This window comes from Anser cygnoides, chromosome 8 (assembly GCF_040182565.1).
Source record: "Anser cygnoides isolate HZ-2024a breed goose chromosome 8, Taihu_goose_T2T_genome, whole genome shotgun sequence".
Taxonomy (NCBI): domain Eukaryota; kingdom Metazoa; phylum Chordata; class Aves; order Anseriformes; family Anatidae; genus Anser; species Anser cygnoides.
Window position 1 is genome coordinate 17,081,281 of NC_089880.1, and position 26,266 is coordinate 17,107,546.

Below are 26,266 nucleotides of genomic sequence, written 5' to 3' on the forward strand. Positions count from 1 at the left end.
CCTGTCTGACAGTGATGCTGGACAGACATCTGTGGGCGGGGATTACTTCTTGGAATTGACTCTTTGCCCTGTCCGGGTCAAAATAAACAGTTGTGTGGTTGTAATCGCTGCAGATTCACTTCAGCTCAAAATTCTGTGTTCTTTTCACCCTTTCAGATACATTGGACGGAAAAGGATGCAGGTGCAGCAGCCTGAAAAAGCAGTTCCCAATGTCATGAACCTCGTGGAAGCTGATTACTCTTACTGGACCCTGGGGTATGCAATCTCTTTCCAAGGTGCTCAGAAACTAATTGGAGCTGAGCCTTTCGGCAAGATGCTGCCTGTAGATGAATTTCTGCCGGTCATGTACAACAAGCACCCTGTGTAAGTAGGATGCCTTTGTTGCTCAGGTTGACACGAGCTGGGTCTTGCTGAATGATCTCAACCAGTTGATGATGTGTCTCACTTCTGTAGCCTGGGCGGTGGGGAACAGGGCTAATCCTTGTACTTTTTGGTTGTTTGCAGCAGAGCTGACACAGGTCAAAAGAGGTGACAGACCTGCTGCAGAGGGGTTATTTTGCCCACCCGGTGCAGGGCTTGCAAGCTGGTTCTGAGACATGTGACTGTCCGCAAGAGAGGCTTTATGTAGGGTGTCTGTGGTTGTAAGGCTGTAGAGTGTCAGACCTGCTTTAGACGCACCCCAGCAACTACCTCCCTGCCCCAGGACCTGTTTGCTCAGTGGATTGACTTGCATCTCAAAGTTATAACCAGTGGCACTGATGAACATTCACTCTGTTTCTAACGATTTTTCTCCCCCCTTAGAGCAAAGTACATGGAATACTATGAGTCCAGAGACTTGAAAGCCTTTTCAGCAGAACCACTGCTTGTTTACCCCACCCACTACACAGGGCAGCCAGGCTACCTCAGCGACACAGAGACCTCTACTATCTGGGACAATGAGACCGTGTCAACCGACTGGGACCGAACACACTCCTGGAAGTCCCGGCAGCAGGGCAAGATCCATAGCGATGCCCAGAACAAGGATGCCCTGCCTCCTCAGTCATCTCTCAACACGCCATCCTCCAGGGATGAGCTATGACTGCCTGCTTCCCCTGGGCTCTGTTGACAGCTGAACCTGCCTCACACTGCTTTGCACCCTTGAAAGTTGTAGAGCAGCCGTTGATGTGGTCTCCTTCCTGCTACCTGGAATGGCAAAGCAGGGTGGTTGGACCTGGTTGTGTTACAACTTACCAGGCTGCTTTTCCAGGACTGCAGGGAGAGGAAGGAGGAAAAAGTGTTCCAAACTGGCTGAAAAAAGGCAGAGATCTGAACAAAAGCCTTTGCAAGCTTTTGTAAGCAAACAAACAAAACAAAAACCTTGAACGACGTCTTTCTACAGTACATTGTGTAGAATACTGTATTTATAAAGATTAATATATAGAGGTGTACAAGTGTTAATACCTTTCTGGATAGCTGTAACTGGGCTGCTGTGTAACTGTTACTTCTTGTAGGTTTGTAGGCTTTTATAACCCTGTTTGCTGAGAGAAACTGCAGGCAAGTGTTCGGGTTATTTGGTTTTGTTTTTCAAAGGAATCCCTGTCAGAATCAAGATGGTTTCCAAAAATGTTCAGTGCGCTGGAGCGGTGCTCCAGTGTAGTGTCTTCTCCTTCATCGCACTTCTGCAGAATAACATTTCTGACTCCCCTCTAAATTTAAAGACTTCCTAGATCCCATCCAGGTAGGTCTGCCAGTCTGGAACTGATACCTTGGCATGTCTGGAATCTTGGAAAACAGCAGATAAAGTGGTGGTTGCCCCTTCTGTTTTTCTCTGCACTGTCTGAAGGGAACATGCCTTGCTTTCTCCCTGCTTCAATTTATTCCTTCGGGAAAAGAAAGCCTGACAACCTTTTTGCAGGCCTGTTTAAGTAGGCCACAAAAACAAGCATAGGACTTCTAGGAAATTTGATTTTTATAGTTCTGGTTACAAACTTCTTATACTATCCTAATAGAACAACCGACCAAAATGTTAGTGCTGTCAACTGTACTGTTCTCAACAGCCTTGATAGAATTGTGTTACAGGACGGAAAGGCAACTTGTCTTGATATTTTTTCAAGTGAGGAGCAAACTGACTTGCTGTTGGCTAGCATGTCAGCAGAGTGTGATTTTTTTTTTTAAAGGTTTCTTAGAGGCCAGGTGATTGTGGACTACACTGCTTAGGTTTAGCTGGCACAGGTCTCAACCTGCAGGCTCTTGTTGCAGGGGACAATGTTCTCCTGCACTGGCAAACTGGAGACTCACCTGCTGGCTATTCTGTACAGTTGAGTATGTGTGGTTGTTTGTTTTTTATTGTTGTTTGTTTTTAATAATTACTGATCAAAGTTGTGCTTTCTGCTAAAGAAGACATGTTATTATTACCTGTCAGCGGGTCTGATAATACATAGAACCTGGTGCAAGACAAGCCGCTGTGTGTACTCTTCATTGGGTGGGAGCAGGCCCCAGCTGGGGAGGCCAGTTCTCTGCCTCTGGGCTGGCTCACGCTCAGCTGTGTTGAAGTAAAGTGGTTTCCAGCAAGCCTGCTCTGGCTCTGGGAAGACATTGAAGTCCAAGCTAGTGAAGTCAAGAGTGCTTTCAGCTATGTTACTGTACCATGGAGTTGTTGGCCATTTGTTTGTACTGCAGCTATTGCCTTGAAGCCGTGTTCCTTCTGCTGTTCAGGATGGAGCAGGTGGCCCTGCGACATGGTGAGTATGGAGGGCAGGTCTGCCATGTGCCACCATGCATAGCCTGGACTGTTCCTCTTTGACAAGCCCTCCTGCCTCTTCCTTAGGCCTTGCTTTACCAGCAGCAACTCCGACCCATTTCAAGCGTTGTTGACCATGGCGATCCCAGAGACATTGGTAAGAAGCTTAACGTGGCCTTCAGAAGTAGATCTCTGAGCTGGTGAGCACCCAGCGTGTTGTCCGTGTCGCGATATGTAAGAGTACAGTGTTACGAAGTTTTTCAGTTACGTCATGCTTCCCTTGGGACTGGGGCTGATTCCTTCGGGCCTTTGGTAGTGCTTTTTGAGAGCTGGGTAGCTGCTGGAGCTGTGTTGGGAAGGGTGCACGAGAGGAGCAGGGCCCCAGCTTGGTGTCACTCCCTGTGGGCTTGCAGCCTTGCTAACTACTGTGCGTGCGTATCTGAGACTGGCAGAACAGTGGGGATGAGCCAGTGTGGGATGGGTGAGTGCCTGTGTCTTGGTGCCATTTCCCTAATCTAACTGTGGCTGCCTCAAAGGTTTGTTACAGTTATGCTGCGTATCTCCTCCAGCCTCGTGTGCTTTTTTGGTCAGTGTTGGACCCATCTGTGTCTGAGTGAGGCCCGTCTTCCCCCAGCCATGGGAGTGACTTACCCCTGTGAGCACTGCTTTGGCCAGCCCTTCTTCTCCTGACCTTTCATGACCATATTGAAGCAGTTGCTCCATGAACGTCTTGGCTGAAAACATACCTTGTGCTGCTCACGGTACTCTCCACTCCGTGGTGGGGGCTGGAGGGGGCTGGCAATGGGGGCACGTGCAGCATCCCAGCTCCCAGACCCGCTCGCTGGGCGGGGGTCCTGCTGGGCTCGAGGGGGGGTGGACAGCAGAGCCTGGCAGCTCTCCTTCCTTCCGCCCCTTCCCTGGGTGCCAGGCTCGGGGCCGCGCAGCAGGAGCATCACTGTGTGTCAGGGAGGGAGGATGGTTTCTTGCCTCCGTGGGGGCTTGATCCTGTAGCTCATAGTGAGGGGGAGTGTTGTCTGAGGAAGGTCTGCACAAGGAGGCAGCTAGTGAAGCCATTGCTGCGCTGGCCAGGCAGGAAATGTATCGTGGACTAAAAAAATCGAGGTTGGGTCCCCTCTGCTTTTTTTAACCTTACTGTAGCTCATTCAAATGATTTAAAAAAAAAAAAAAAAAGGTCTCTGCATCACCACTACAGCCTTTTGTGTTGGAGCACTGGGCTTCCCCAGCTTCACAGCAAGCCCTGCTGATGTGCAGGGGGAAAGGACGTGCGCCTGGGTGAGGCTGGCTCCGGTCAGCGGTAGGTGATGTGCCACCGCTCGGGCACGGCTGCCTCTCAGCGGCTGGGCTGGCAAGCGTGGCTGGTGCTGTCTGGAAGTGGTGCTGCTGGTGGAGGTGCTTTGGAAGCTCAGGTAAGCTTAGTTTTATTTAACTTTGATTTCCTGGAGCCGAGCAGTAGCAGTTTATTAAAAAACGACAGCTGGGTTGGGTTTGTTTTTGTATTTCTTGTGTGTATTTTCTTTTAGTCGACTCTGGAAGTGCGTGTACAGGAGTTTGGTATTTTTGAGGGGGAGTGAAACAAATTAAGAATGAAAGATATAGTTATGAATTAATGTGTGTTAATGAATTAAGTGAATGCATCCATTTCAGAGCAGACCTGGTCTCGCTCTAGCTCATTATTATTTTACCTATAGACACCTGCGTGTGTGTGTACATGCACAATTTTTTATTTCTATGTGCCAGATGTGGTAGATGGCAGTGGTTCTGCCTGCTATGACAAGTGCTGTTTTTCCTTGCCTCGGTTCCTTGGCAGGTGGTGCTCAGGCTTTGCCCTACTCAGAATGAGCTGTGTTTTGGAGACATAGGAGCCAGTCGAAACACTTCTGCTGTTTTTCCACTTTTCACGTACTTATTTTTTTGCCTAATATCCTGAGCTTCAAAACGAGTGGAAGCAGGAGCCAGCTTGAAGCAGCCTCCTGGCCCTGGCTGAGCCCCTACTTTGCTATGGGCAGTGCAGGACACTGGGGCGCGGCACGGCGCACGCATGAAAGGGGTGTCCCTGCTGCGTCTTGCATGGGCAAGGGGGTGCCTCGTGGTGCAGCCCTGGGCTTGGGAGGCCTGGCTCAGAGCAGGCAGGCGATGTGGTCAGACTCGGGATGCAGCGTGTGAAGTTGCAGGGTGAGGAGAGCGCAGCCCCTGTTGTCTGTATGCCAGTTATGCATCTTGAAATGGGGTTTCTGTCAGCAGAACTTAAGTGGTAGGAATTTGCCAGGCAGCTTGGGGAAGCAAGGAAGGCTTTTTTTTTTTTTTTTTTTTTCCTTCTCTCCCTTCCTCACCTCGGGTTTTTGCTCCGCTGTGGAACATCTGTGCTAAGCCCCAGGAGGCGCCAGCTGATGAAAACCACCCAGCAAGTGCCTACCGTGCTGAGGCTGGTGACAGACCAGAGGAAGCTAGAAACAAGTTTGACAAAGAACAGGTAGCATGACAGCTGAAAAAAGCAGCTTGTTTGCAAGAAAGGTTACAATGACAGGCCCTAAAAATGATTATCTGCAATAAGACTGCTTATAACCTAACGACTCTGTCTTTGCTTGTTTAAGAAGTGCTGTTTATAGTGAAAAATAGGGCAATACGAAATTCGTAGTTCACAAATATAGTGTGTATGTCCTGAAGGAAGCCGAACAGGCTTTGCTGTTGTTGGTTCCTAACCCTGCGTCCATCTCCCCTCTCCCCCCACCCCTAGGTTGTTTAAGGAGAAAAAGAAAAAAGCTGCAGCATAAATTGAGAGTATTCCTTCTTTTGCCTTGGCTTTGCAACACGTGAGTGGCTCTTCAGTGACAAAGACAACTTCCCCACCTCAGCCTGCGGCAGATGACTGCCGGTAGTTTTACGCATCTTGCCCAATGAGGAATGGCAGGTCAGCTGCAGGGGGGCCACGAGGGGAAGAGGCAAAGCAGCTGTGATGCAAACGCCCCGTTTTTGTACTGTTGTGCAGGCGGCAACAACAAAGGGTCGTGAGGCCAGGAGAAAACATGACATGGTGGTAAAAAGGGGCAAAGATGGACCACTCAAAGCATTCTTTTTTTTGGTATTAACTTGCTGCAGAAATCATTCAGTGACCCAAAAGAGAATGCGGTAATGAAAAAGTAAAATTTGTGCATAGTCGGTGTTCCCCAGTTAGCTGCAACAGAAACATTAAACAGAAAGCTCAGGAAACAGTATAAAATATTGCATAGAAAGCAGCAGATTGGTGTGTTTGTGATGGATGTGCTGGGATGGCTTTTGCTTTGCTGACATTTACCTTTAGCCCTCAGCAAGTTCCTTGCGTTCCTGCAGTGTGACTATGGAGGGCTCATGTGCAGCTGCTGCCACTCAATGGGCAACGCAGGTGGGAGAACGGTGGCTCAGAAGCTGTCATGGTAAGGTGTTGGGTTTTTTTTAAAGCACTGCTGTGATTCTGGTGGTGGTCACAAACAATATAGAACTGCTACTTAGGGGCATGTCAAAGAGTGGAACAATGCTGAAGGAAGATTGTAGCTAAAAAGTTACAGCTAAAGGTAAGAATAAGCTGAAACCCTCTCTTCCCAGGGCTGTGAGTGGCAGATGGGTTGTGGGAGCTGGAAGAAGCTGAGAACAGTTAAAACAATAAATGTGATGATGTTGAAGATGTGACAGAAGGTGGTGTGTGAAACGTAAAAAAAAACTTAAAAAAAAAAGCACAAGTCATAAAATCTAAGAGAAGAAAGTAGATTAACTTCAGACAACTATTAGTGAAAAAATGTTTATATACTTACTGTATAAAGATTACAGATAAGCAGTTATTTTTTTTTAAAAATATATAACCTTTTTTTGGGGGGGGGTCTGTCATTTAAAAATCACTTTCAGCTTAATATGGGCACACAACCTCAGAGTTAGCAACGCTGTAATTTACAAAGGATACGGTACAGACATCAATGCACGCTTATACAATAATGCGAAGAAAACAACTTCTTTTGTAAACTTGTGCTAACTCTGGGCAAAGGTTAAGGCTCAGTTGTAAACTCAACATCTTCACCCTCTCACCAGAAATAGTTTGAGTTTTTGAACTACTCAGGCTATGACCTGTACGGTGCTGCTTGTGACTAGAGGTCACAGTCGTGTAGTCACATCTTCGTGTAGTGCAGAACATAGCACAACCCACTGCTGCTTGTATCATGAGTTTACCACTGATTCTTAAAGTAATCTGAGCCCAGTTTTGAAAATGGCAGCTACAGAACTGGTGGAAAAAAAGCCTCAGGCATGTGTAAAATTCAGTATTTGAGTTTATTTTAACTCATACTAATGTATCTCAAAGACAGCCTGTTCTGTAAGGGCTGTTTACAATCCAATGTCTCATTTATGGCTTTTTAAAATCAAACCTCTGTCCTTTCAAGGAAGCCTGTATTCTGGGAAGAGACTCTAGAAAGATGTTACTTAACGTTTCACAGAGAGCAGATGCTTAAATTCTTTATTCCAGCTGAAAGAATGTACCATGTCAGGAAATTCATTTAATAGATGTATATAAAGAGCAAGAGAGGTGGCTGGAGATTATGCATAATAATGCTACAACTATATAAAATCTCTGTTTGGTTGGGGTAATGCTAAAAACCTGTCTATTTCCTCTCAATAGCCACTTTTAAAATAAAGGGTTTGTAGTTGCCTCTCATGGAATGAAACTTGGATTAATGCAGGCAAAATTTTGCTCCTGAAGAGTGATTGCACATTACAAAGAGGTACATCAGTCATTTCAGAGTACATGCAAAAGGCATCGGTTTCTGTTGAATGGGTTAGCAAAGCAAAAGGAGAACCGCACCGTAGTGGCATTAAGACAAGCCCAAAATCCCTACAAGTAGTGTTTGTTGCCTTGTTCATTAACAAATCCTGACATTCATCTGAAAGCAAGTGCGGTCCGTTCTCTTAATGTTCTTTGGGGGGGGGGGAAGGGGGGTAATTTTCTGGCTTTGAACAAGTGCAAAAAAGAAGGGTGCCAGCAGTGTGACAGCAATATGCGCACTTGCAGTTACTTCTTCCTTCTCCAGAGATGAGTATTTTGGGGACATACCCACATTGCTTTTTCATGAATGCAAATGCCTCCGGAGGCAGCAGTGGCTAGTGGCACCCAGATCACCCACACATTCCGCAAACCAGTGCTCCCCTCCGGCAGCTGGAGGCTGGCTGGGACCTCCTGCTTGGTTCTGGCAGAACTGCATTGTGGCTTTTCTTCTCCAGTTTTACAAAAATAAATGTAGGCGTTCTTGTTCTGTGTAATACTGGCACAACAAAAATGTTTTTTTCACAAGAAAAGTTAGGCGTATGTGGTGTTCTGAAGACAAATGTTGCAGTCCTGTTTTCCCCTCTAAATGGGGCTCTCACCTTCCTAGGCTAATGTGCAAAACAAAACAAAAATCTTAGTCCGGACTGTCTCAGAAATCCATGTCTGTCCAGCTCCAGGGGAGGAGACACATCTCTGGCTGTAGGTCTGCCAAATGCTCACTTTGCATTTGTCGCAAATATTTTCAAAGTTGAATACTGACACATTCATCTGCTGCAATTCTGTAATACTGGATGGTAGCAAAGGTACAGTCCTCATTCAGTTCGCCTCAGTGTGGCCTTGCTCCCCCTCAGAGCGTAATTTTGCTGTTCCTGTTACTCCAGCACCCCCGTTTGGCAGTTCTGGGGAGGGTCAGGCTTGACCGACTCCTCATTTTCACCTGCTCATCAACTGAAGCTTTTTTCCGCAGGATGAAATCGAAGTTCACCTGGCTGTTCATGGCATAGAACACGTTGGCGCTGTCTGGTATCACCAGCTCTGCAAAAAAGGGACAAGAGCGAGTGTGAATTTGTGGCATTGCAAACTGCAGAAGGAAAGGCAGGGAAGAAAGGGAAGCCGGTGAGTAGATGCGCACCCAGACAGCTGGGGCAGTGCTGCCCCCCTCCTTATTCTGCTGCCCCTCTTCAGCTGTGCCACAAAAAAAGCAGGTGAAGAGTTACAGAGGACAAGAGACAGAGGCCAGACCAAGTCCAGCTGGGCAGAGGCCCTGGCAGCCACTCCCAGAGGAGGCTGTGCCAAAAACTACCTGTCTGCATGGCCTGACAGCGCAGCAGGGATCTGGGCCTGCCCTGACTGCCAGCAGCCCCTTTGGCCACGCTGCTCAGGGAGCGCGAGCAGCTGCGCTTCAGTAGGTCAGTCTGCCACCGCCGCACACACACACAGGGGCCTGCCTGTAGCAAGCGGTGCGCTGACACGGGCTGTGCGAAACCACCCCCACGCATCAGTTATCTAGGGGGTTATTCTCACTGGCAGCTATAGCAACATGGCTGTGGCATTTCCACGGTTGCTTCACATTTTACCCCTTGCTTCAAAATGAAGCACAACTTTTCAAGCAGCATCAGAGTTCCGCTTCCCTACCTTTATCCTCGGAGATGACCTGTACAAGCTCGTACTCCTCAGCTGCATCAGCTTCCAGGTTGTGCTTCGACATAGCTCTCTGGATGACAGCAGGAGTTTTGTCTTGGCTAGTTAGCTGGAAAGATAGATTTGTAATGAGAAATTCTGCTTACTCACTTATTATATAACGATTTAATGATTAGTAAAGGCCTGTCTTTTTGTAGCCCACTTGGTCTTGCAAAAGATTTTAGGGAACTGAGAAATTACAATGGATCAGTAATGAAGGAGATGTGATATGTGGGACATTTGGTGGTGGTGTTTTTTCTAATTCAAGACAACAGATACCGTACTAGCAGGCACAGCACTAAATCACAGTGTCTGCTCCTCTGAGCAACCACTCTGAGAGATTTTTTTCTTATTAGCCATAAACTTCCACATAAATAACTGTCCCATCTGTTGTTTGCAGACATCAATTAATCTGGAGTGTCATGTGCTAAATACCTTCTTTGACATTCTGCAAAGAATTTTGGCCTTGTAACTTAGTGTGCTGTCTGCTGTGGAGGTGCGTTGTGTCCAGAGCAGACACAAGGCTTGCTCCAAAAAGGGAAGATTTGGCTCTTGGTGGCAGAATGTGTCAGGCCCCCGGGGAACTGCTCTTTGTCATTTGGAGAGGTCAGACCATTAAAATTGTGAAATAATAGCTGAATGTGGGAAAAAAAGTGTTTTTTTTTTTTTTCCCCAAAGGCCTGAGGGACACAAGAGAATTTGCTCAGCAGCTGAATCTCTGTCTGGTGAGATCAGCAGTGGGCAAGTCATGTCACCCCAGGCCCTGCACTCTCCCTGCTCTTGGCCCGGCCCTGGCAGTGTCCATCCATGGAACCACATCAAGGGCAAGGTGGGAGCTGGTGCATTGTGTGCCCACAGCTGCAGCCTTTCAGCTGCTCCTCACAGCTGCAGGCAGCACTGCCTCCCTCTCACAGCAGGGAGTAGTGAGGGTGTCAGTCAATAGGGGCAGAGGGGCATCCTGGGCCAGGAAGAGTCCTAATTTAAAGATTAGAAAGTGCCACGATACTCTATTATATTCAAACCTCTTGTTTGTACCATGCTCCATATATTTTGAATTTTAACATTTGTCAATTTTACTTTCAAGCCAGTTCTGATTAGTTGGTTCAGCAAACCGGTGTTTTCAAAACTAAAAAAAAACACTTTGTGTTTTAGCAGTCACCCAGAATGAAAAACTTAATGCATGATAAGAGTAGTTTGCTGTTTCACACTGCTCACCATGATGCTCTTGTACATATTGCCGTTGTTGTCTTCTACACTGATTCGGATGATGCACGTGTCTTCGTTCTGCTGGTTGTAAACAGGAGGCAGTACTGTTGAGGTAATGGATGTCACGGAGATAGAGCGCTTGTGGATCTTGGGGTTGGAGGACAAGAAGGGAGGGGATGAAATTACGTTGGTTAAAGATGACACCCCTGAGGAAGATGTGTCCATGGAGTGGATGGAGGAACAGGAAGAGGAGGATTCTGAGAGCTGTACAACAGAAAGAAAGAAAAAACACAGAAACTTGACATTGTGTGTGCAGGGCGTCATTCTGGAGGAAGAAGCTGAGAAAGCAGGAGGTGCGTACGAAACCTCAGTGATCTGCACTTTGTCCAGGCTGGCAGGGGTATTCAACACTTCCAAAAAATTAACTTGATTAATTTCACTGTTTTAATGCAAACTTGCTTCCAGGTCTGTGTACTGGACGCACTGTGTGCTGCTTGCTCTCCCACCGCTCTCAGGAAGAGCAGGCCAGGAGGTGGCAGCAGAAACAACGACTGAAATGAAGTTGTGGGCTCCCAGCTGGGGACAGATGTGGGAAGAGCAGAGTGCCCTGCCACCGCTGCTTTGCAGCGAGTCCCAGCCTTTACATGGGGAACTGGACTCAAAACTGGTATGAAACACTGTCCCACCTCCCTGTCCCCCCCACCACTACCTTTCCCTTCATCTGCCTTGCTCAAAACCTGCTGACAGGATGGTGCCTCCAACTTGATCATCAAATCCACCATAACAACTCATCAGCTAAACTGTTTGAATAGTTTAGATGTATGCCAATGTCTGGAACCTCATCTTCCATTTGGTTTAAGAACAGTAAGTGCAATTTAATTTAAAATATCCATCAGCTAAAACCCAATATACCACTCTTAACCAAAACATCCCTAAAACAGTCTTCAAAGCATTTTAGTACAAAAAAGGAAGTATCTGCTGGTAGGAGAGACCTTGTTGTGGATCACCCCCATCAGATCCTGTCTGCTGTTTTCCTGCCTTTATAATTTACCTTTATAATTTATAAAATGGAGCACGCCTGGCCCAGCTGCTGTCAGCATGGACACACAGCTTCATCGTTACACGCGTGTTGCTGGGGGATGTCCTGGCTGCCAGTGTGCAGGGTGTGGGGCTCTGCCAACCTCCCCCCGCTAAAAAAAAACAACAATAAAAAGGCTGGTGAGCTGTGACTTCTCTGCCAATCACATGGCCAAGCGCAGCTGCGCTGCTGCCCCAGGGTTACAGGGCTGCTGCTGACACACACCAGCTCCCCACCTGGAGACACCACCTTTGCCAGAGCGCAGGCAGATCTGTACTGCAGGCAGGCTTTCCTCAGGGAGTACACAGCTGCTAAAATCATGTGGGCTTACCCAGATACAACCGCTTCAGCATGATGAATGTGGCAGCAGGCTGATAGCCACAGTGCAACTCATCACACTTAAGCTATCCTAGGAGAAAATGAGCAGCTGCTGCTCTTAACTCATATTCAGATGATCCCAGCTCGTGTTTCCTTTGTTTTTGTTTGAGCTTATAAAGCCTCCTGTCCCTACCACTGCTAACGTCACACTGCTGTGTGCTGGCGAAAAGTGCTGCCATCTGCAAGCGTGATGCTGAGGCTCCTCACCCCAATTCCTGTGGGCTCCAAGGTAGAAATGCTGCTAGTCTGCCCCCATCCCTCTCAAACACTGTGGTGGGGGTCTAAGAGAAAAATTAACCTCATGCTCTTCCAGGGCCTCATCTAAAACAAAAAAACATCATCAGGAACCACACAAAAATATGGTTTTAGGGAAGGAAAACTGTAGTCTGCCTTGTATCCTGGCAACACAAAAGGGATCATGCAAAAACTGACTGGACTGCTTCCATTTTTACACATTTATTTTTAGACTCTCTCCATTCCACTAAAAGCAGCACTCTAGTCAGGACTAACAGGCCTGGGAAAACATCTAGTTCCTGCCCGCAGTATGGACAGGCTGTCTTGGTGTAATGTATGCCAGCAATGAGTGCCAGACTGTACCTTTTTCTGAGGCTCATCAGGAGTGTCTATGGGTGTGATGCAAACTTCCTCAGACTCCGAGTGATTAGACTCGCACGACGAAACACTGACCGAGTCCATGCTTTCACCAGAGCTCCCACTTGGAGTAGATTTGGGTTGCTCTTTGGTGGGCGTACTATTGGTGATCACCTCGGATCCTAGGAACAGTCTAGAATAGAAAACAAAGCATAACAGTCAGTGAGTAAAAGTGGAACGGAGCTGGGCTGAACAAAGCTGTCCTTTGGTTCACAATCTTTTGTACCATTTTGTTTTTCTGTCTTGAGTGGCCTATTGTTTTCATTTCCTCTACATTGTTTATATGGTTTGTCAAGAGAGTTTGTTTAACACAATACTTTCTTGACCATAAGTTCCAGCTGCAAGACCAAAATCAGAGCTAATGCCTTAATATCGTAAGTGAGGCTTCTTTTCAGTCTTTTTAAATTTTGGACTCGCTTGCCAGAAAATGATTGATTGTAAATCGTCCATTTACAAACCTAGTTAAGAGGCTTGGCAGCTCGCTCTGCCTTACCGACTTGTGCATGCTGCTGTCACAGCCCTGGTCCTCTGACACAGGTCAGCTCCAGACATACTCAATGCTGCAAGTAACTGAAAAAGCATGTGACAGGTAATGTAGGCCATATACTGGAGAAAGGTCTTCAAAAGGCAGGTTCATCTCTGCTGCAAATTTTTTTCACTCAATTAAGGTGCCACAGATACCAGTTTCTCTCTGTCTAAACGGACATGTACACAATGAGGAGATCACAAGAAAGTGTAAATTACAGGCTCGCCCTCTCCGAAACTCATTTCTAAATGCAGGTCAAGTAATTTTAAAGGAGTGTCAAAGGAAACAAGTTTGTATAATATATAAGGTAGAGAAACAAGGTGACTTGGATATTATGTCAGCAAGCAGTTAATTATTTAAAACACTTTAGAGTGGTGTCACTTGGTAGTTCCAGGATAAATTATGTCAGTCTTTTCTGCACTATTTATTTGCAAAATACAGTCAGACTGCAGATGAAACAGTTCTTTAAACAAAGACTGCACAGTGCAAACAAAGTTGATAGTACGGTAAATTAAAATACTAGAGCCCCGAAACACAGTCAGAAATGAGAGCCTAATCAGCAGGGATGATTGTTACGCACGATTTAGGCATGCACCAAAAGAGAGACTTGTGCAAGGCCACTGAGAGTTGAGGCACTGCTTTCAAAGCTCATGGTCTTTATCACAACCAACTTGCATGGACTAAACAAAACACTTTCCAAACAGCTGCCCACGTTTCATTTTTACTGTTTTGCAGATCAGAACACAAAACTCTTGATCGAAAAAGCTTTTTTTCTTTCAGAGCCTAACCTGCAGTAGTGCTGCTCTGAAATGAATGGCTGCTCGTTCTTATGAGGAAGCCAGGTACAAGAACCAAGTGCTCTTAAATTCATTTTCTCCCTCATTTTGATGATGCCACTGATACATGGGAGTCTCTTTATATCTCCTCTCACAACAGGTTCAAAATTCTCACCTTTAAGATATTTTTCCTTTGGCTCTTGATCTCTGCTTTCATTGCTTGTAGCTTTCCCTAAATTCCTGCTAGTCCGTTGTTTCCTGTGTCTGCTTAGCTGCATGCCCCTGTTCTTCACCCACCTCCTGTCTGAATCTTTAAGGTATTAGACTAAATTGGACCATGGCCCTATGATTATTTCCTTCACTAACCTGAAGGCAGTTAGGCTGATTGTTTCTATTATCAATGCCTTTTTGCCAACCTTAATTATCACATTAAAATCCTGCAAGAAGTTTTTGCATGTGTGTAGTAAATTCGACTAATGATAGGCCAAACTTCATTCTCATTAACTCTGTTTTGCTACTGCATTCAGAGAAGTTATTACACAACAGATACTGAATTTATAATCCACCATTAAAACTGTTCCTTCTTTTGACACTTTAAAAAGGCTTATTTGTTTCTAATCTCTTTCATCATTAATAAGCCTTATGATTAGTTATAGCAATAGAAAAGGACAACTTCAGACAGAACTATGAGTTTAGAGCTGATGGTGTCTCCTTAAAGTAATGCAGTGACCAGGTTTTTCAGCTGGTGAAATGAGTACTGCTTGCTTAATTTATTCTGGTTTGTATTAACCCACCAGAGGCCACTAGCCCAGTCATACTCACAGGCTGAGCCTCTTCACCATGCTTTTCCGAGGTTTTGGTGACGTGGTGCTGGTGTCAACAGCTGCTTCAATCTCGCATGAAAGGCTGTAGCTGCAGAACAGAGGCCAATGGGTTAATTTTTACAGCTAATACCATTAGTTAGGTATATCAAAGTAGCAATATTCAAGAAATTTGAGAAGTCTTCAGTTATTTCCACTTTACAGAAGGCTGCAACCCCTCAAAGAGGAACATAGCTCTGTCCACATTTTACCACAGTAAAGGGGCTATTTCAATCTGTTAAAATAGTTTTAAAAACTAAAAATCTACTTTTTTTGAGTGACGCTCATCATTTTATTAAAAAAAAACACACAAAAAAAACAAAACTTACAAACAAACAAATGTTTAACATGAATGTAGGACAAGCTGACCTGGTTTTTGACCACAACTCTTAGTACAATACAGTATGCATAAGACTGTGCTTATTCTCTAAGACAGTGCAGCGGCATGGTATTCAAATATTTGATGGAGGTATTAAAATGCTGTAAGTTGTATTAGGTTCGTCTAGCAGTGTGTACAATAGCACAGAACTCAGCAGGACTGCAAAAGCAAGCCCAAATGCCCAGGATCCATTATCCATGTCTGTGGTGAGTGCTCAGTGAGGTCTGTGTTGCCGTGGCTACCTGCTATCTGCATCCGCCAGCCCAGTGCTTGGGGACTGCATCTCGACATCCCTTGGGATCACCTTCTGAGTATGCGTCTGGGAGTACAGACAGGCCAGACACAACAGACTCATATTTCAAAGACAGAAACCACATTTCCAATCTCAAAACTAAACCCTGCTAAGTGTTGGACAGGTTTTCTACAACTGTTTAGCAGCAAGCAGATGTATTTCCATATTTCCACTATCTGGGAGCAGCAGTATATTTAAGTTCCTGTATGAGGATATCTAAAAGCTGACGTAACTCATCCAGGTGGACATGGGGTAAGAAAAGCCTGTTTTGCCAGCTGGATTGGGAACCTTACCTCTCCTCCTCGGTTAAAAGCTGCTGTCTCCTGAACCACTGTATGAATTTTTGGTCTGGTGTCATGCAATAACTGTTACATGCAGATTGCAAGAGCTTAATTTGGGCAATTACTTCAAATTCCTAAGAAATAAACAAACAAGAATGCTATTTAGAAAACAAGATAAAAACAGACTCATTCATATACTAAACACATGCAACAACAAGATCCAGGAGAAACTTAGTATGACCAGGTTCAGTTTCAGTTGAGTAACTATTTCAACAATCAGTTTACAAACAATGAAGTCTGCCTTTTTTTTTCCCAGCATCCTTAACATGCATTGAAATATGAACATTTTATCAAAGACACACAAATTAGAAGACAAATACATGGAATCATACTTCACCACAGACCTTTTCCCAAGTACTAACCCAAGTGCAGCATCAGCGCAAACTGGCCAAACAGAAGCACTGCAGTTTGTCCTCCAGGAGCAAGGGTAGCACAGGTCACAAGTTCTTCAAATTACCCCACCTGCTCATCTCAGCCCTGCACTGGCTGGACCAGGGCTGAGAGAAGAGCTCTGTACTTGGGTGGTTCTCAGCCAGGGAGCAGGGGTAACAATTAGGGTGCCTGTGATGAAAGTCAAGTCCTTGGCTTTGAACTTGAGCGCTCGCACTTGCACCAGGTAAAGATAAAATGCTACCCTTGATGTGTGTGAATGGAATGTATCACTCTTATGTAACTCCATTTGTACACACACTTTGCCAAAATAATTCTTAAAAACTTCTCATGTCAGAGGGGTTTATAGGATCAGGATACAGCAATGGAGCTGAGCACTCAGCATGGTTCAGAGGGCAGCTTTGCTGCTGGTTTGAACGAAGCTGAACTGATGACCAAAGAGAAGCTCATGTATCGCACCACTGATATCCTGAGCTGTGCTGTTATACGTAAAAGACAAGTCCAAGAAGTGGTCTAAACATCTGGGAATCCTTTAAGGAAGGAAATAACTCCATCGTAGCCAAATCCAAGTCTGCTTTCAGGCCCCAGAACGGAGATTTGGCACAACTTTATTCAGACAGATGTGACCCTAGTACCTCTACTCCTACATAGCATTACTTCTCTCTGACCAACAGGGATCAGGCTGAAAGAAAAGACTAATACCATGCATTTCCCAGTCCCATGTACCTAGTTCACTCTCTGCAGCCTTTTACCTACAAAACAGTTTATTGCAGTAAACAGAAGATGTTTACAAACTGTATTTTCTGAAAAGCAAAGGTCTCGTGCTACCAGGTCTGATTCATTTGTGACATATAGGGCGCAGGCATACACGTAGAACATAATCCCATGAAATGAACATCAAACTGAGGGAATGTGTATGCCCCAGATCTAAAACCATGGAAGTGGCCTGCAGCTCTTCTTCCTTGTACTGTACACATCTGAAAACAAGGTTCTCTTTCTGCACCACCTGTCACAGCTCGGTGTGGGCTCACAGCATTTCAGGGATCTATTCTTTCCTCACGTACAAGTAACTTCCATTAAAATTAGTAGCTGTTGTATATACCTGAGCAAAGATAACAGGCCTCACCAAAAGAATTCTCTAGATGAGGGCATCAGTAAACTAAAAGTCACAGAACATTCAACTTACCCTTCGTCTCTTCTCAAAATTAATCAGGCCACCCTGTTGGAAGCAAAGAGAAAGGATCAGAGTAGAAGAGCACGTGCTCGGTTGAATTTAATCACAAACAGGATGAAGTAGCTACACTAACATAAAGCACAGACCTGTCCTGAGCAAGGACCTTCTAAAAATACCTGTTTCCCAATCAGGTAAAAGCCACAGCACTCATATATATATATATATATATATATATGAGTCTCCAAACAATATCTGTCCTCGTGCCTAAAATGCATGCAAGAAACAAACTGGGCTTTTGCCTATACTGTAAGTTTAGCAGTGTTCCAGTGGGCTTGAGGAACACCGGCTCAACACAAAGCACGGACAAATGGGAAATTGCCAAAAAGAAAATGGATATATAGCAACTCTACTCAGGCCTGCCTTACTGCAGTTCTGCAAAACAAACTGCAAACAAACAAATCATCAACAGTTACCAGCTCAGACTGAAGTGTATTTGCTCATTCCTTTCATAACTACCAGCCCAATGAAGGCTGAGTGCCTGCAACACGGCTCCTCAAGTATCTGCATTAATTGGGGCCCAATTTTCAAAGGTGTCTAAAAACCTTTGAAACAAACACTTGAAAATTGGCCCCATCCTCAGTTAAATCCTCTGTTAAATGACCAGACTCCCTCGCAATCCTTTTTCCCTTCCTGTGCTCAGTTGGTGTCCCCCTGCTTGTTCAGCTAAAGAGAAATGAGAAAAGAAAAGTCTTTAACCACTTTAGGGCTCAAATACATCTGAGTAAATACTGAAGCGCTTCAGCGATCCCTCTGAAGCATCAGATTTGTGATTCTGTGTGCTTTACCAATTCTTCACAGACATTTTTACACCTAAAACCTTGTTTTAGAAAAATAAAATAGAATAATGGAATGCCACCTTCTTTCTTTCTTCAAATTTTCTAACCTAAGATGATAAGACAAAATGCAATGCTGAGCTTGTCTGTTGAATTAAATGGCATTCTTAAATTCACGCAAGGTTCTTGGTGCTAATAAAAATGCATATTCCCTCCTCTTTTTGGAACCAGATTCTTCCAGTTTTGAGAACCACACAAGAACACAGTAAAAGATACAGGAACACATGCAGACAACAACGTAGAAGATACACAAATACATGCAGTCAGTGCCAAGCAGGCAGGGAGAATAGTTAGGATTCAAAAAATTGCCTCAAAATACCTCAATATAGTCCTGAAGGGCTGTGTCCAGCATGGTGAGATCAGTGAGAAAGGTACCCAGGTACGGCACTGTGCCTTGCATTACTCCCTGGAAATGATCAGAGCAATGTTGGATTGACTGAGAAATGGTAATAATTAGAATGCTAGAATATTACTGTATAAAATAAATAAATAAATAAATAAAAGTAGTTTGTTTAACAAAACAGTGGTCTTATAAATGAAGTTTTCTTTCATTGTAATTCCCTTGGTATCAAACCTAGAATTTAAATGAAATCCTAATGAGAAGCAGGATGCTCTCATTAGTGCCTTTCTATTGCAATATTGTCACCATACATTGATTTTTAATGATCACGAGGAAACCTGGCTTGTGGAAGGAGCATTGAGCACTGGTGGAAGCGTTCCTCAGTTACCTGCTACAAGAGAGAGGGATGGGGAATGGTCCTGGCTAGCTTGTGTGTAGGGTTTCTCTTTTTGCTTCATCCAGTGGGTTTTTAATGATGTTGCTTTAGCATATGACAGTCCAGTCACATGGAGTCACAGATTTTTTTTTTTGTCCAAGAAAAATGAACTTCTTCCCCTGCTATTCCCTGCATTTTAATTACTTAGCATTCACATTTTAACTTTCTAGTCTGCTACCAGTTGTACAGTTCAGGCTGTTTCTACACTTGTGAAGGGAATGCCTGTTTCTACCATCCAAAAGAATCTGTATTTTTTCCAGTCAAACTAAAAGACAAATAAAAAATCATATTCAGCAGTTTTGCCTCCCTATCCCGGATTTCTCTTCCCTGTCCTTTAAAATCTTTGCCAACTTTGAGACAAAAGCCATTTTCACCAGCAGACTGGAAACCAGATTTTACAAAGCAATCTCTTTAAAAGTCCATATAATTTTCAAACTATCATGTCAGAAGCTTCATGAGTCTGTTTAAAAGTAAACAAGACTTCTGCTCTAGCCAGAGCTGATTCTCTTTATCGCAAGGATCCCATTATTTACATTACATCTTCTACTAAATGAAAACTGTAGCTTTCCCCCGTTACTCTCTGAAGGATAACAGGAGTAGTTGATAGGCTTGTAGGAGAGAAACAAGACAGTTGAAAGTGATGAGTACATGTTTATATTCATCAATCATTTGTTACTCTTTTATATGACAAGGTTAGTAAATCTCAGGGCAACCTGAAACTAAGCCAACCCTTGGCTCAGCATCCATCCTGACCAGCTGGTTTGGATGTGAAACAAATGCAGGCGGGACAGGAGTAGCACCCGTTTATCCCCTGTCAGGGAACAGGAGAAGCTTGGTGCCAGGGAACATACCGTGGTGCCCACATACATCCAACAAATCCTGAAATTTTGGAGTTTTCTCAGTATGAGATTACTGAACACACTGGACCTGCTGATGCTTTGCACAGCCATTTCCTTCAGCACTTCAATACCAGGCAGGCACTACTGGAGTAAAAGGAGAGCTGGGTTGCACTGCAACCCGCAGCTGGCACAGCTTGGCAGCATGGCACAGGCCACGCAGCGTGTGCTGGACGCAGCAGTGTACCACCAATGCAGTTCTGTAATTGTTTATACATCCAGATGTTTGCATGTGTGAGGTGGCCTATACATATACATATACACACACACACACTTATGTATATATCACAGAATCACAGAATCATCTAGGTTGGAAGAGACCTCCAAGATCACCTAGTCCAACCTCTGACCTAACACGAACAAGTCCTCCACTAAACCATATCACCAAACTCTAAATCTAAATGTCTTTTAAGACCTCCAGGGATGGTGACTCAACCACCTCCCTGGGCAGCCCATTCCAATGCCTAACAACCCTTTCAGTAAAGAGGTTCTTCCTAATATCCAACCTAAACCTCCCCTGGCACAACTTTAGCCCATTCTCCCCAGTCCTGTCACCAGGCACGTGGGAGAACAGACCAACCCCCACCTCGCTACAGCCTCCTTTAAGGTACCTGTAGAGTGCAATAAGGTCGCTCCTGAGCCTCCTCTTCTCCAGGCTGAACAATCCCAGCTCCCTCAGCCGCTCCTTGTAAGACTTGTTCTCCAGACCCCTCACCAGCTTGGTCGCCCTTCTCTGGACTCGCTCGAGCACCTCGATGTCCTGCTTGTAGCGAGGGGCCCAAAACCAAACACAGTACTCGAGGTGCGGCCTCACCAGAGCTGAGTAAAGGGGGACAATCACTTCCCTAGCCCTGCTGGCCACACTGTTCCTTGTGCAAGCCAGGATGCTGTTGGCCTTCTTGGCCACCTGGGCACACTGCTGGCTCATATTCAGCCGACTATCAACCAATACTCCCAGGTCCTTCTCTGCCAGGCAGCTTTCCGACCACTCATCTCCCAGCCTGTAGCGCTGCTTTGGGGTTGTTGTGCCCCAGGTGCAGGACCCGGCACTTGGCCTTGTTGAACTTCATACAGTTGGCCTCAGCCCATGGGTCCAGCCTATCCAGATCCTCCTGCAGAGCCTTCCTGCCCTCGAGCAGATCGACACACGCACCTAACTTGGTGTCGTCTGCAAACTTACTGAGGGTGCACTCGATTCCCTCATCCAGGTCATTGATAAAGATGTTAAAGAGAACTGGCCCTAGTACTGAGACCTGGGGGACTCCACTAGTGACCGGCCCCCAACTGGATTTCACTCCATTCACCACGACTCTTTGGGCCCAGCTATCCAGCCAGTTTCTAACCCAAAGAAGCATACACCAGTCCAAGCCATGAGCAGCCAGTTTCCTGAGGAGAATGCTGTGGGAAACGGTGTCAAACGCATTACTGAAATCAAGGTAGACCACATCCACAGCCTTTCCCTCATCCACCAAGCGCGTCACTTGGTCATAGATCCTTAGGTTCGTCAAGCAGGACCTGCCTTTCATAAACCCATGCTGACTGGGCCTGATCACCTGGTTGCCCTGCAAGTGCCGCCTGATGACACTCAAGATAATCTGCTCCATGAGCTTCCCTGGCACTGAGGTCAAACTGACAGGCCTATAGTTCCCCGGGTCTACCCTCCGACCCTTCTTGTAGATGGGCGTCACATTTGCTAGCCGCCAGTCGACTGGGACCTCCCCTGATAGCCAGGACTGCTGATAAATGATGGAAAGCGGCTCAGCCAGCTCCTCCGCCAGTTCTCTCAGTACCCTCAGGTGGATCCCATCCGGCCCCATCGACTTGCGTACATCCAAGTGCTGTAGCAGGTCGTCAGCCATTTCCTTGTGGATTGTGAGGGCCACATCCTGCTCCCCATCCCCTTCCACCAGCTCAGGGTACTGGGTATCCAGAGAACAACTCATCTTGCCGCTAGAGACTGAGGCAAAGAAGGCATTAAGCACCTCAGCCTTTTCCTCATCTCTCGTCACTAAGTTTCCCCCTGCATCCAGTAAAGGATGGAGATTCTCCTTAGTCCTCCTTTTCGTGTTAATGTATTTATGAGAACTTTTTCTGTTGTCTTTAACAGCAGTAGCCAGACGGAGCTCCAGATGAGCTTTGGCCTTTCTAATTTTGTCCCTGCACATCCTTACAATATCCTTATAATCCTTTTGAGTGGCCTGCCCTCTTTTCCAAAGATCATAAACCCTCTTTTTTTTTTTCCTAAACTCTAGCCACAACTCTCTGTTCAGCCAGGCCCATCTTCTTCCACGCCAGCCCATCTTTGGGCACATGGGGACAGACCGCTCCTGAGCCATTAAGATTTCCTTCTTGAGGAGTGCCCAGCCTTCCTGGACTACTCTGCCCTTCAGAACCTCCTCCCAAGGGACTCTGCCAACCAGTGTTCTGAACAGCTCAAAGTCAGCCCTCCAGAAGTCCAAGACAGCGGTTTTACTGATCCCCTTCCTGACTTCACCAAGAATAGAGAACTCTACCATTTCGTGGTCGCTCTGCCCAAGACAGCTCCTGACCACCACATCTCCCACCAGTCCTTCTCTGTTTGTGAACAGAAGGTCCAGCGGGGCACCTCCCCTGGTAGACTCAATAACCAGCTGCATCAGGAAGCTATCTTCCACGCTCTCCAGAAACCTCCTAGACTGCTTCCTCTGAGCTGTACTGCATTTCCAGGATATGTCTGGGAAGTTGAAGTCCCCCATGAGGACAAGAGCCGATGATTTCACAACTTTTGCCAGCTGCCTGTAGAATTCCCCACCTGTCTCCTCATCCTGGTTTGGCAGTCTGTAACAGACCCCCACCAGGATGGCTGCCTTGTTGGCCTTCCCGCCAATCCTAACCCATAGAGACTCAACCTTATCATTCCCAGACTCAGTCTCGAGTTCCACAACATCAAAACACTCTCCAATATAGAGAGCCACACCACCACCCCTTCTGTGTTGTCTGTCCTTTCTGAAGAGCCTATAGTGAGACATTGCAGCACTCCAGTCATGGGATTGGTCCCACCACGTTTCAGTGATGGCAACCAAGTCATAGCTAGCCTGCTGCATGGTGGCTTCCAGCTCCTCCTGTTTGTTGCCCATGCTGCGTGCATTAGTGTAGATGCACTTCAGCTGGGCCATTGCCTGCTCCCCAGACCCTGACATTGTTCCCCCTGGCACACTTCTAACAAGCCTTATTCTCTCCCTGTCCCCCTTCCTACCTAGTTTAAAGCCCTCTCAATGAGCCCTGCCAGCTCCTGCACTAGCATCCATTTTCCCCTTAGAGACAGGTGGGACCCATCCGCAGTTAGCAGGCCAGGTGCCGAGTAAAGCACCCTGTGGTCAAAAAAAAACAAAATTTCTGTGTTGGCACCAGCCTCTGAGCCACGTGTTTATCAGGTGGGTTTTCTAGGTCCTCTCTGTACCCTTCCCTGCCACTGTAGGGATGGAGGAAAGCACAACCTGTGCCTCCTGCTCCATCTACTAATCGCCCCAGTCCCCTAAAGTCCCGTTTGATAGCCTTCAGGCTTCTCTCTTCAATATCATCTCTGCCAGCCTGGACTATCAAAAGAGGATAGTAGTCAGAGGGGCGAACCAGGTTGGGAAGCTTTCTGGCAATGTCCCTGACCCTGGCCCCAGGGAGGCAGCAGACTTCCCTACGGGTAGGGTCAGGTCGACAAATAGGGCCCTCTATTCCCCTAAGAAGAGAGTCGCCCACAGTGATCACCCTTCTTTCTTTCTTAGTGGAGGCAGTCCTGAGGCGTGGAGTCAACTTCCTCACCCTAGGCATCCTCCAGGGTAAACTTTTCACCTCATCCTCACCCACCCATCTCTCAAGCTCCAGGGCCTCAAACCTGTTGTGGAAGGGCACCTGGGAAGGCAGGGCCAGTAGGGAGGGGGGTTGCCTGCGACGTCGAGCAGGGACCTGTCTCCATTCTTCCTCATCTCTCAGGTCCCCTCCCTCTGCTCGACAGGTCAGGGGGTCCACCACTGTCTGGGGTGTCTCACTCTGCTACCTCTCCTTCAAGCCTTGCAGGGAGTTGCTCCACCTGCCTATCTCCCGCTCGCACTCCCTGATGGCCCTCAACCTCTCCACCTCCTCCTTGAGCTCTGCCACCAGGCTGAGCAGGTCGCCCACCTGCTCACACCTCACACACATGACACAGTACGTATTACTTGCTTACTATGATCCATGGCATAAGGGAAATACAGCTTTGGGCATATATCTACAGGGACAAACATTTTGACTGCCTTTTCAGTCTAAACTTTTCAGTTAACTTGCTTAGTATCAGTTAATCAACAGTACTGATGTTTTAGCAATTGCTTTGCACAACAGAAGGCATATTCAAGAGCATTACCTATTGCTCACTCGCTTTCTTAAATACCTTTCCAGATTTTGCTTCTCATACATCTAGATTTTTGTTTCTCTCATATCTACCTAGATTTTGCTTCTCTCATATCACCAATTCTAGGGTTAATCACATTACCAGTTCAGAAAGGGGAGGAAAAGGACACCAGACGCACCATATCTTTTTGAAGTTGAAGTCGCCTCTGAGTTCTTTTCTGATTTTCTTTCACACTGCTGTCCAGATTTGCAAATTTGGATGTTCCTTCCTGTAAGGGAAGTAAAAGGCAATTAATGGAGGAGCAAAGTGGTAAGCTGGCAACTGCATTTGTGTAAAATAATTGGAAATGCATTTAACCAGGCAAGCTAGATTAGCAAAACTATTTGTTATGCAAGTAAATGTGTGTATATGTGCACGTGATGATTTTCTGTGTCTCGAGCACTGCTTGGGAATTTTGGAAAAATCCCACAGGATGACCATACGGGAACTTTTCTGCAAAATACTTCTACTCTGACCAAATCTAAATGCTATTGCAAATCTCCTAAGAGTTTAAATCAGAGAAGCTTAGGTATACTTCAGGTGTCCAGATGCTTCTCTGAACTCCATCCTGACACTCAAGCTCAAGATTTCTGTTTAATTTCCTAATCAGGACTGCTACAAGTAAACATCTCTATCTTACGTAATGCTTTGTTGTTTTTCTTATGCCGCAACACAGAGATCCAGCAACTAACCTCTGTGGCTTATTGACTAATCCAAAAACATGCAGGAAATTGAAGTAATAGGTTTTGATCTCCACAATTCCTATGAATGGATGAGCTATTTCACAATAGATCTGTACCCTTTATTTCCCTGGATCCATATGGGATGCTGCGAGTTACTGTTATTTTTTCCAGTGGCCAGATAGATGTGGCATGAATCATCAATGTCTTTTTAAGCTTGCAAAAAACAACAGCCTGCACTTGTAAAGAGCCTCTCATTACGCTTACTTCTCTCAGTCACAGTTAATGAACAGATCAATTAAACTCTGCCTTTCCTTCCTCGGCTGAAAAACAGAAGCAAATGAAGAAGGAATATCAATGTCCTGAAGATACTGACAGGTAAATGAGATTCCCTAGCAGCAGCAAATGGCAGGCAGGCCCAGAAGCAGCTGCAGCTCGCAGCAGAGACGTTGTTTGGGGAGAAGAGAACAGAGCTCTCCCTCTATGCTGGACAACCCATTTCATATGGTGCTTTGTCTGCTCTGCACTTTAATTTGCAGGTTGGATAGGCAAGATCAAATACAGCTTCCCTGCAGAGACTATTTATAGTGAAACAAAACAAAGACTTTAAGGATACAGTGGACATTAATCCTCCAATCATTATAAATTGGTCCAAGATGAGAACTAGGAGAGGGGTGCGAGCTAATTCCGTGGAATTTTCCTCCTCTGCTTTCAAAATGTTTGGCAAATCTACTTACAGCAGCTGAAGAGAGTGATTTGGTGGGAGTCAGAAGGTCTGGGCTTGGACTGGGCTGTTATTCTCTCTTTTTAATATTTAGTTCTATAAGCTGTTCCAAACACACATTTCTAAAATTGAGCTACAGGTCGATCATAAGTGGATGATAAACAACAGACTGACAGGTTTGAATGCGCTCACTCACCATTCCTGAGCAAAATACAGTGTTTCAGATATCAAGGCAACGGGGTAAAGTACAAATGCCAAATAGACTGGACAGAACTGCCAAAAAGTAAACCAGTTAACTGGTTTACAGAAATTTTTTATGTAAAAAGAAAACTTTGCCACTGACACATTCCCTAGTTTCCAGATAATATAACCTTTCCTTGCTATTATTTCTCACCCCTTTCAAGCTCCTGAGCTTGTTGGGGTTTGCCCTGGGTAGCATACAAGTCACACTGTTTCAGACAGAGCCTGCTTTGTTGGCCATCTGGCCACACACAGAGCAGGAAGCCTGTTCCTTCGAGATTCCCAGCCCTGTTTTCTAGTTCCAAGAAAGGTACGGGATAGTTGGATAAACATCTTAGTATAATTCCTCAGTGGCGTTGTTCCAGTGAAGTAAAAGGCACTACAGTGGTGCAACCCAGTTGAGT

General features: G+C 45.8%; 2 protein-coding genes across 11 annotated transcripts in view; one reads left to right on the forward strand and one right to left on the reverse strand.

Annotated features, from left to right (window-relative positions):
• COLGALT2 (collagen beta(1-O)galactosyltransferase 2) overlaps nt 1–18,633 on the forward strand; it is a 76,674-nt gene extending 58,041 nt beyond the window's left edge. For 5 of the 8 annotated variants that reach the window (XM_067001481.1, XM_048059092.2, XM_067001480.1 and 2 more), the window contains 2 exons: nt 157–363; nt 802–18,633. In XM_067001481.1, the coding sequence (XP_066857582.1) occupies nt 157–363; nt 802–1,078 (484 nt within the window). In that variant the 3' untranslated portion in view covers nt 1,079–18,633. Of the gene's footprint in view, nt 1–156; nt 364–801 lie in introns of those variants that run through there. The other 3 variants (XR_010833194.1, XM_067001479.1, XR_010833195.1) reach the window with 3 other exon arrangements.
• Nucleotides 7,201–26,266, reverse strand: part of RGL1 (ral guanine nucleotide dissociation stimulator like 1) — an 81,209-nt gene continuing 62,143 nt past the window's right edge. For all 3 annotated transcript variants that reach the window (XM_048059083.2, XM_048059085.2, XM_048059086.2), the window contains 9 exons: nt 24,358–24,447; nt 18,467–18,553; nt 17,267–17,299; nt 15,643–15,764; nt 14,641–14,730; nt 12,463–12,649; nt 10,419–10,673; nt 9,159–9,273; nt 7,201–8,558 (listed from right to left, as the gene is read on the reverse strand). In XM_048059083.2, coding sequence (XP_047915040.1) covers nt 8,371–8,558; nt 9,159–9,273; nt 10,419–10,673; nt 12,463–12,649; nt 14,641–14,730; nt 15,643–15,764; nt 17,267–17,299; nt 18,467–18,553; nt 24,358–24,447 — 1,167 coding nt within the window. In that variant the 3' untranslated portion in view covers nt 7,201–8,370. The remainder of the gene's footprint in view (nt 8,559–9,158; nt 9,274–10,418; nt 10,674–12,462; nt 12,650–14,640; nt 14,731–15,642; nt 15,765–17,266; nt 17,300–18,466; nt 18,554–24,357; nt 24,448–26,266) is intronic.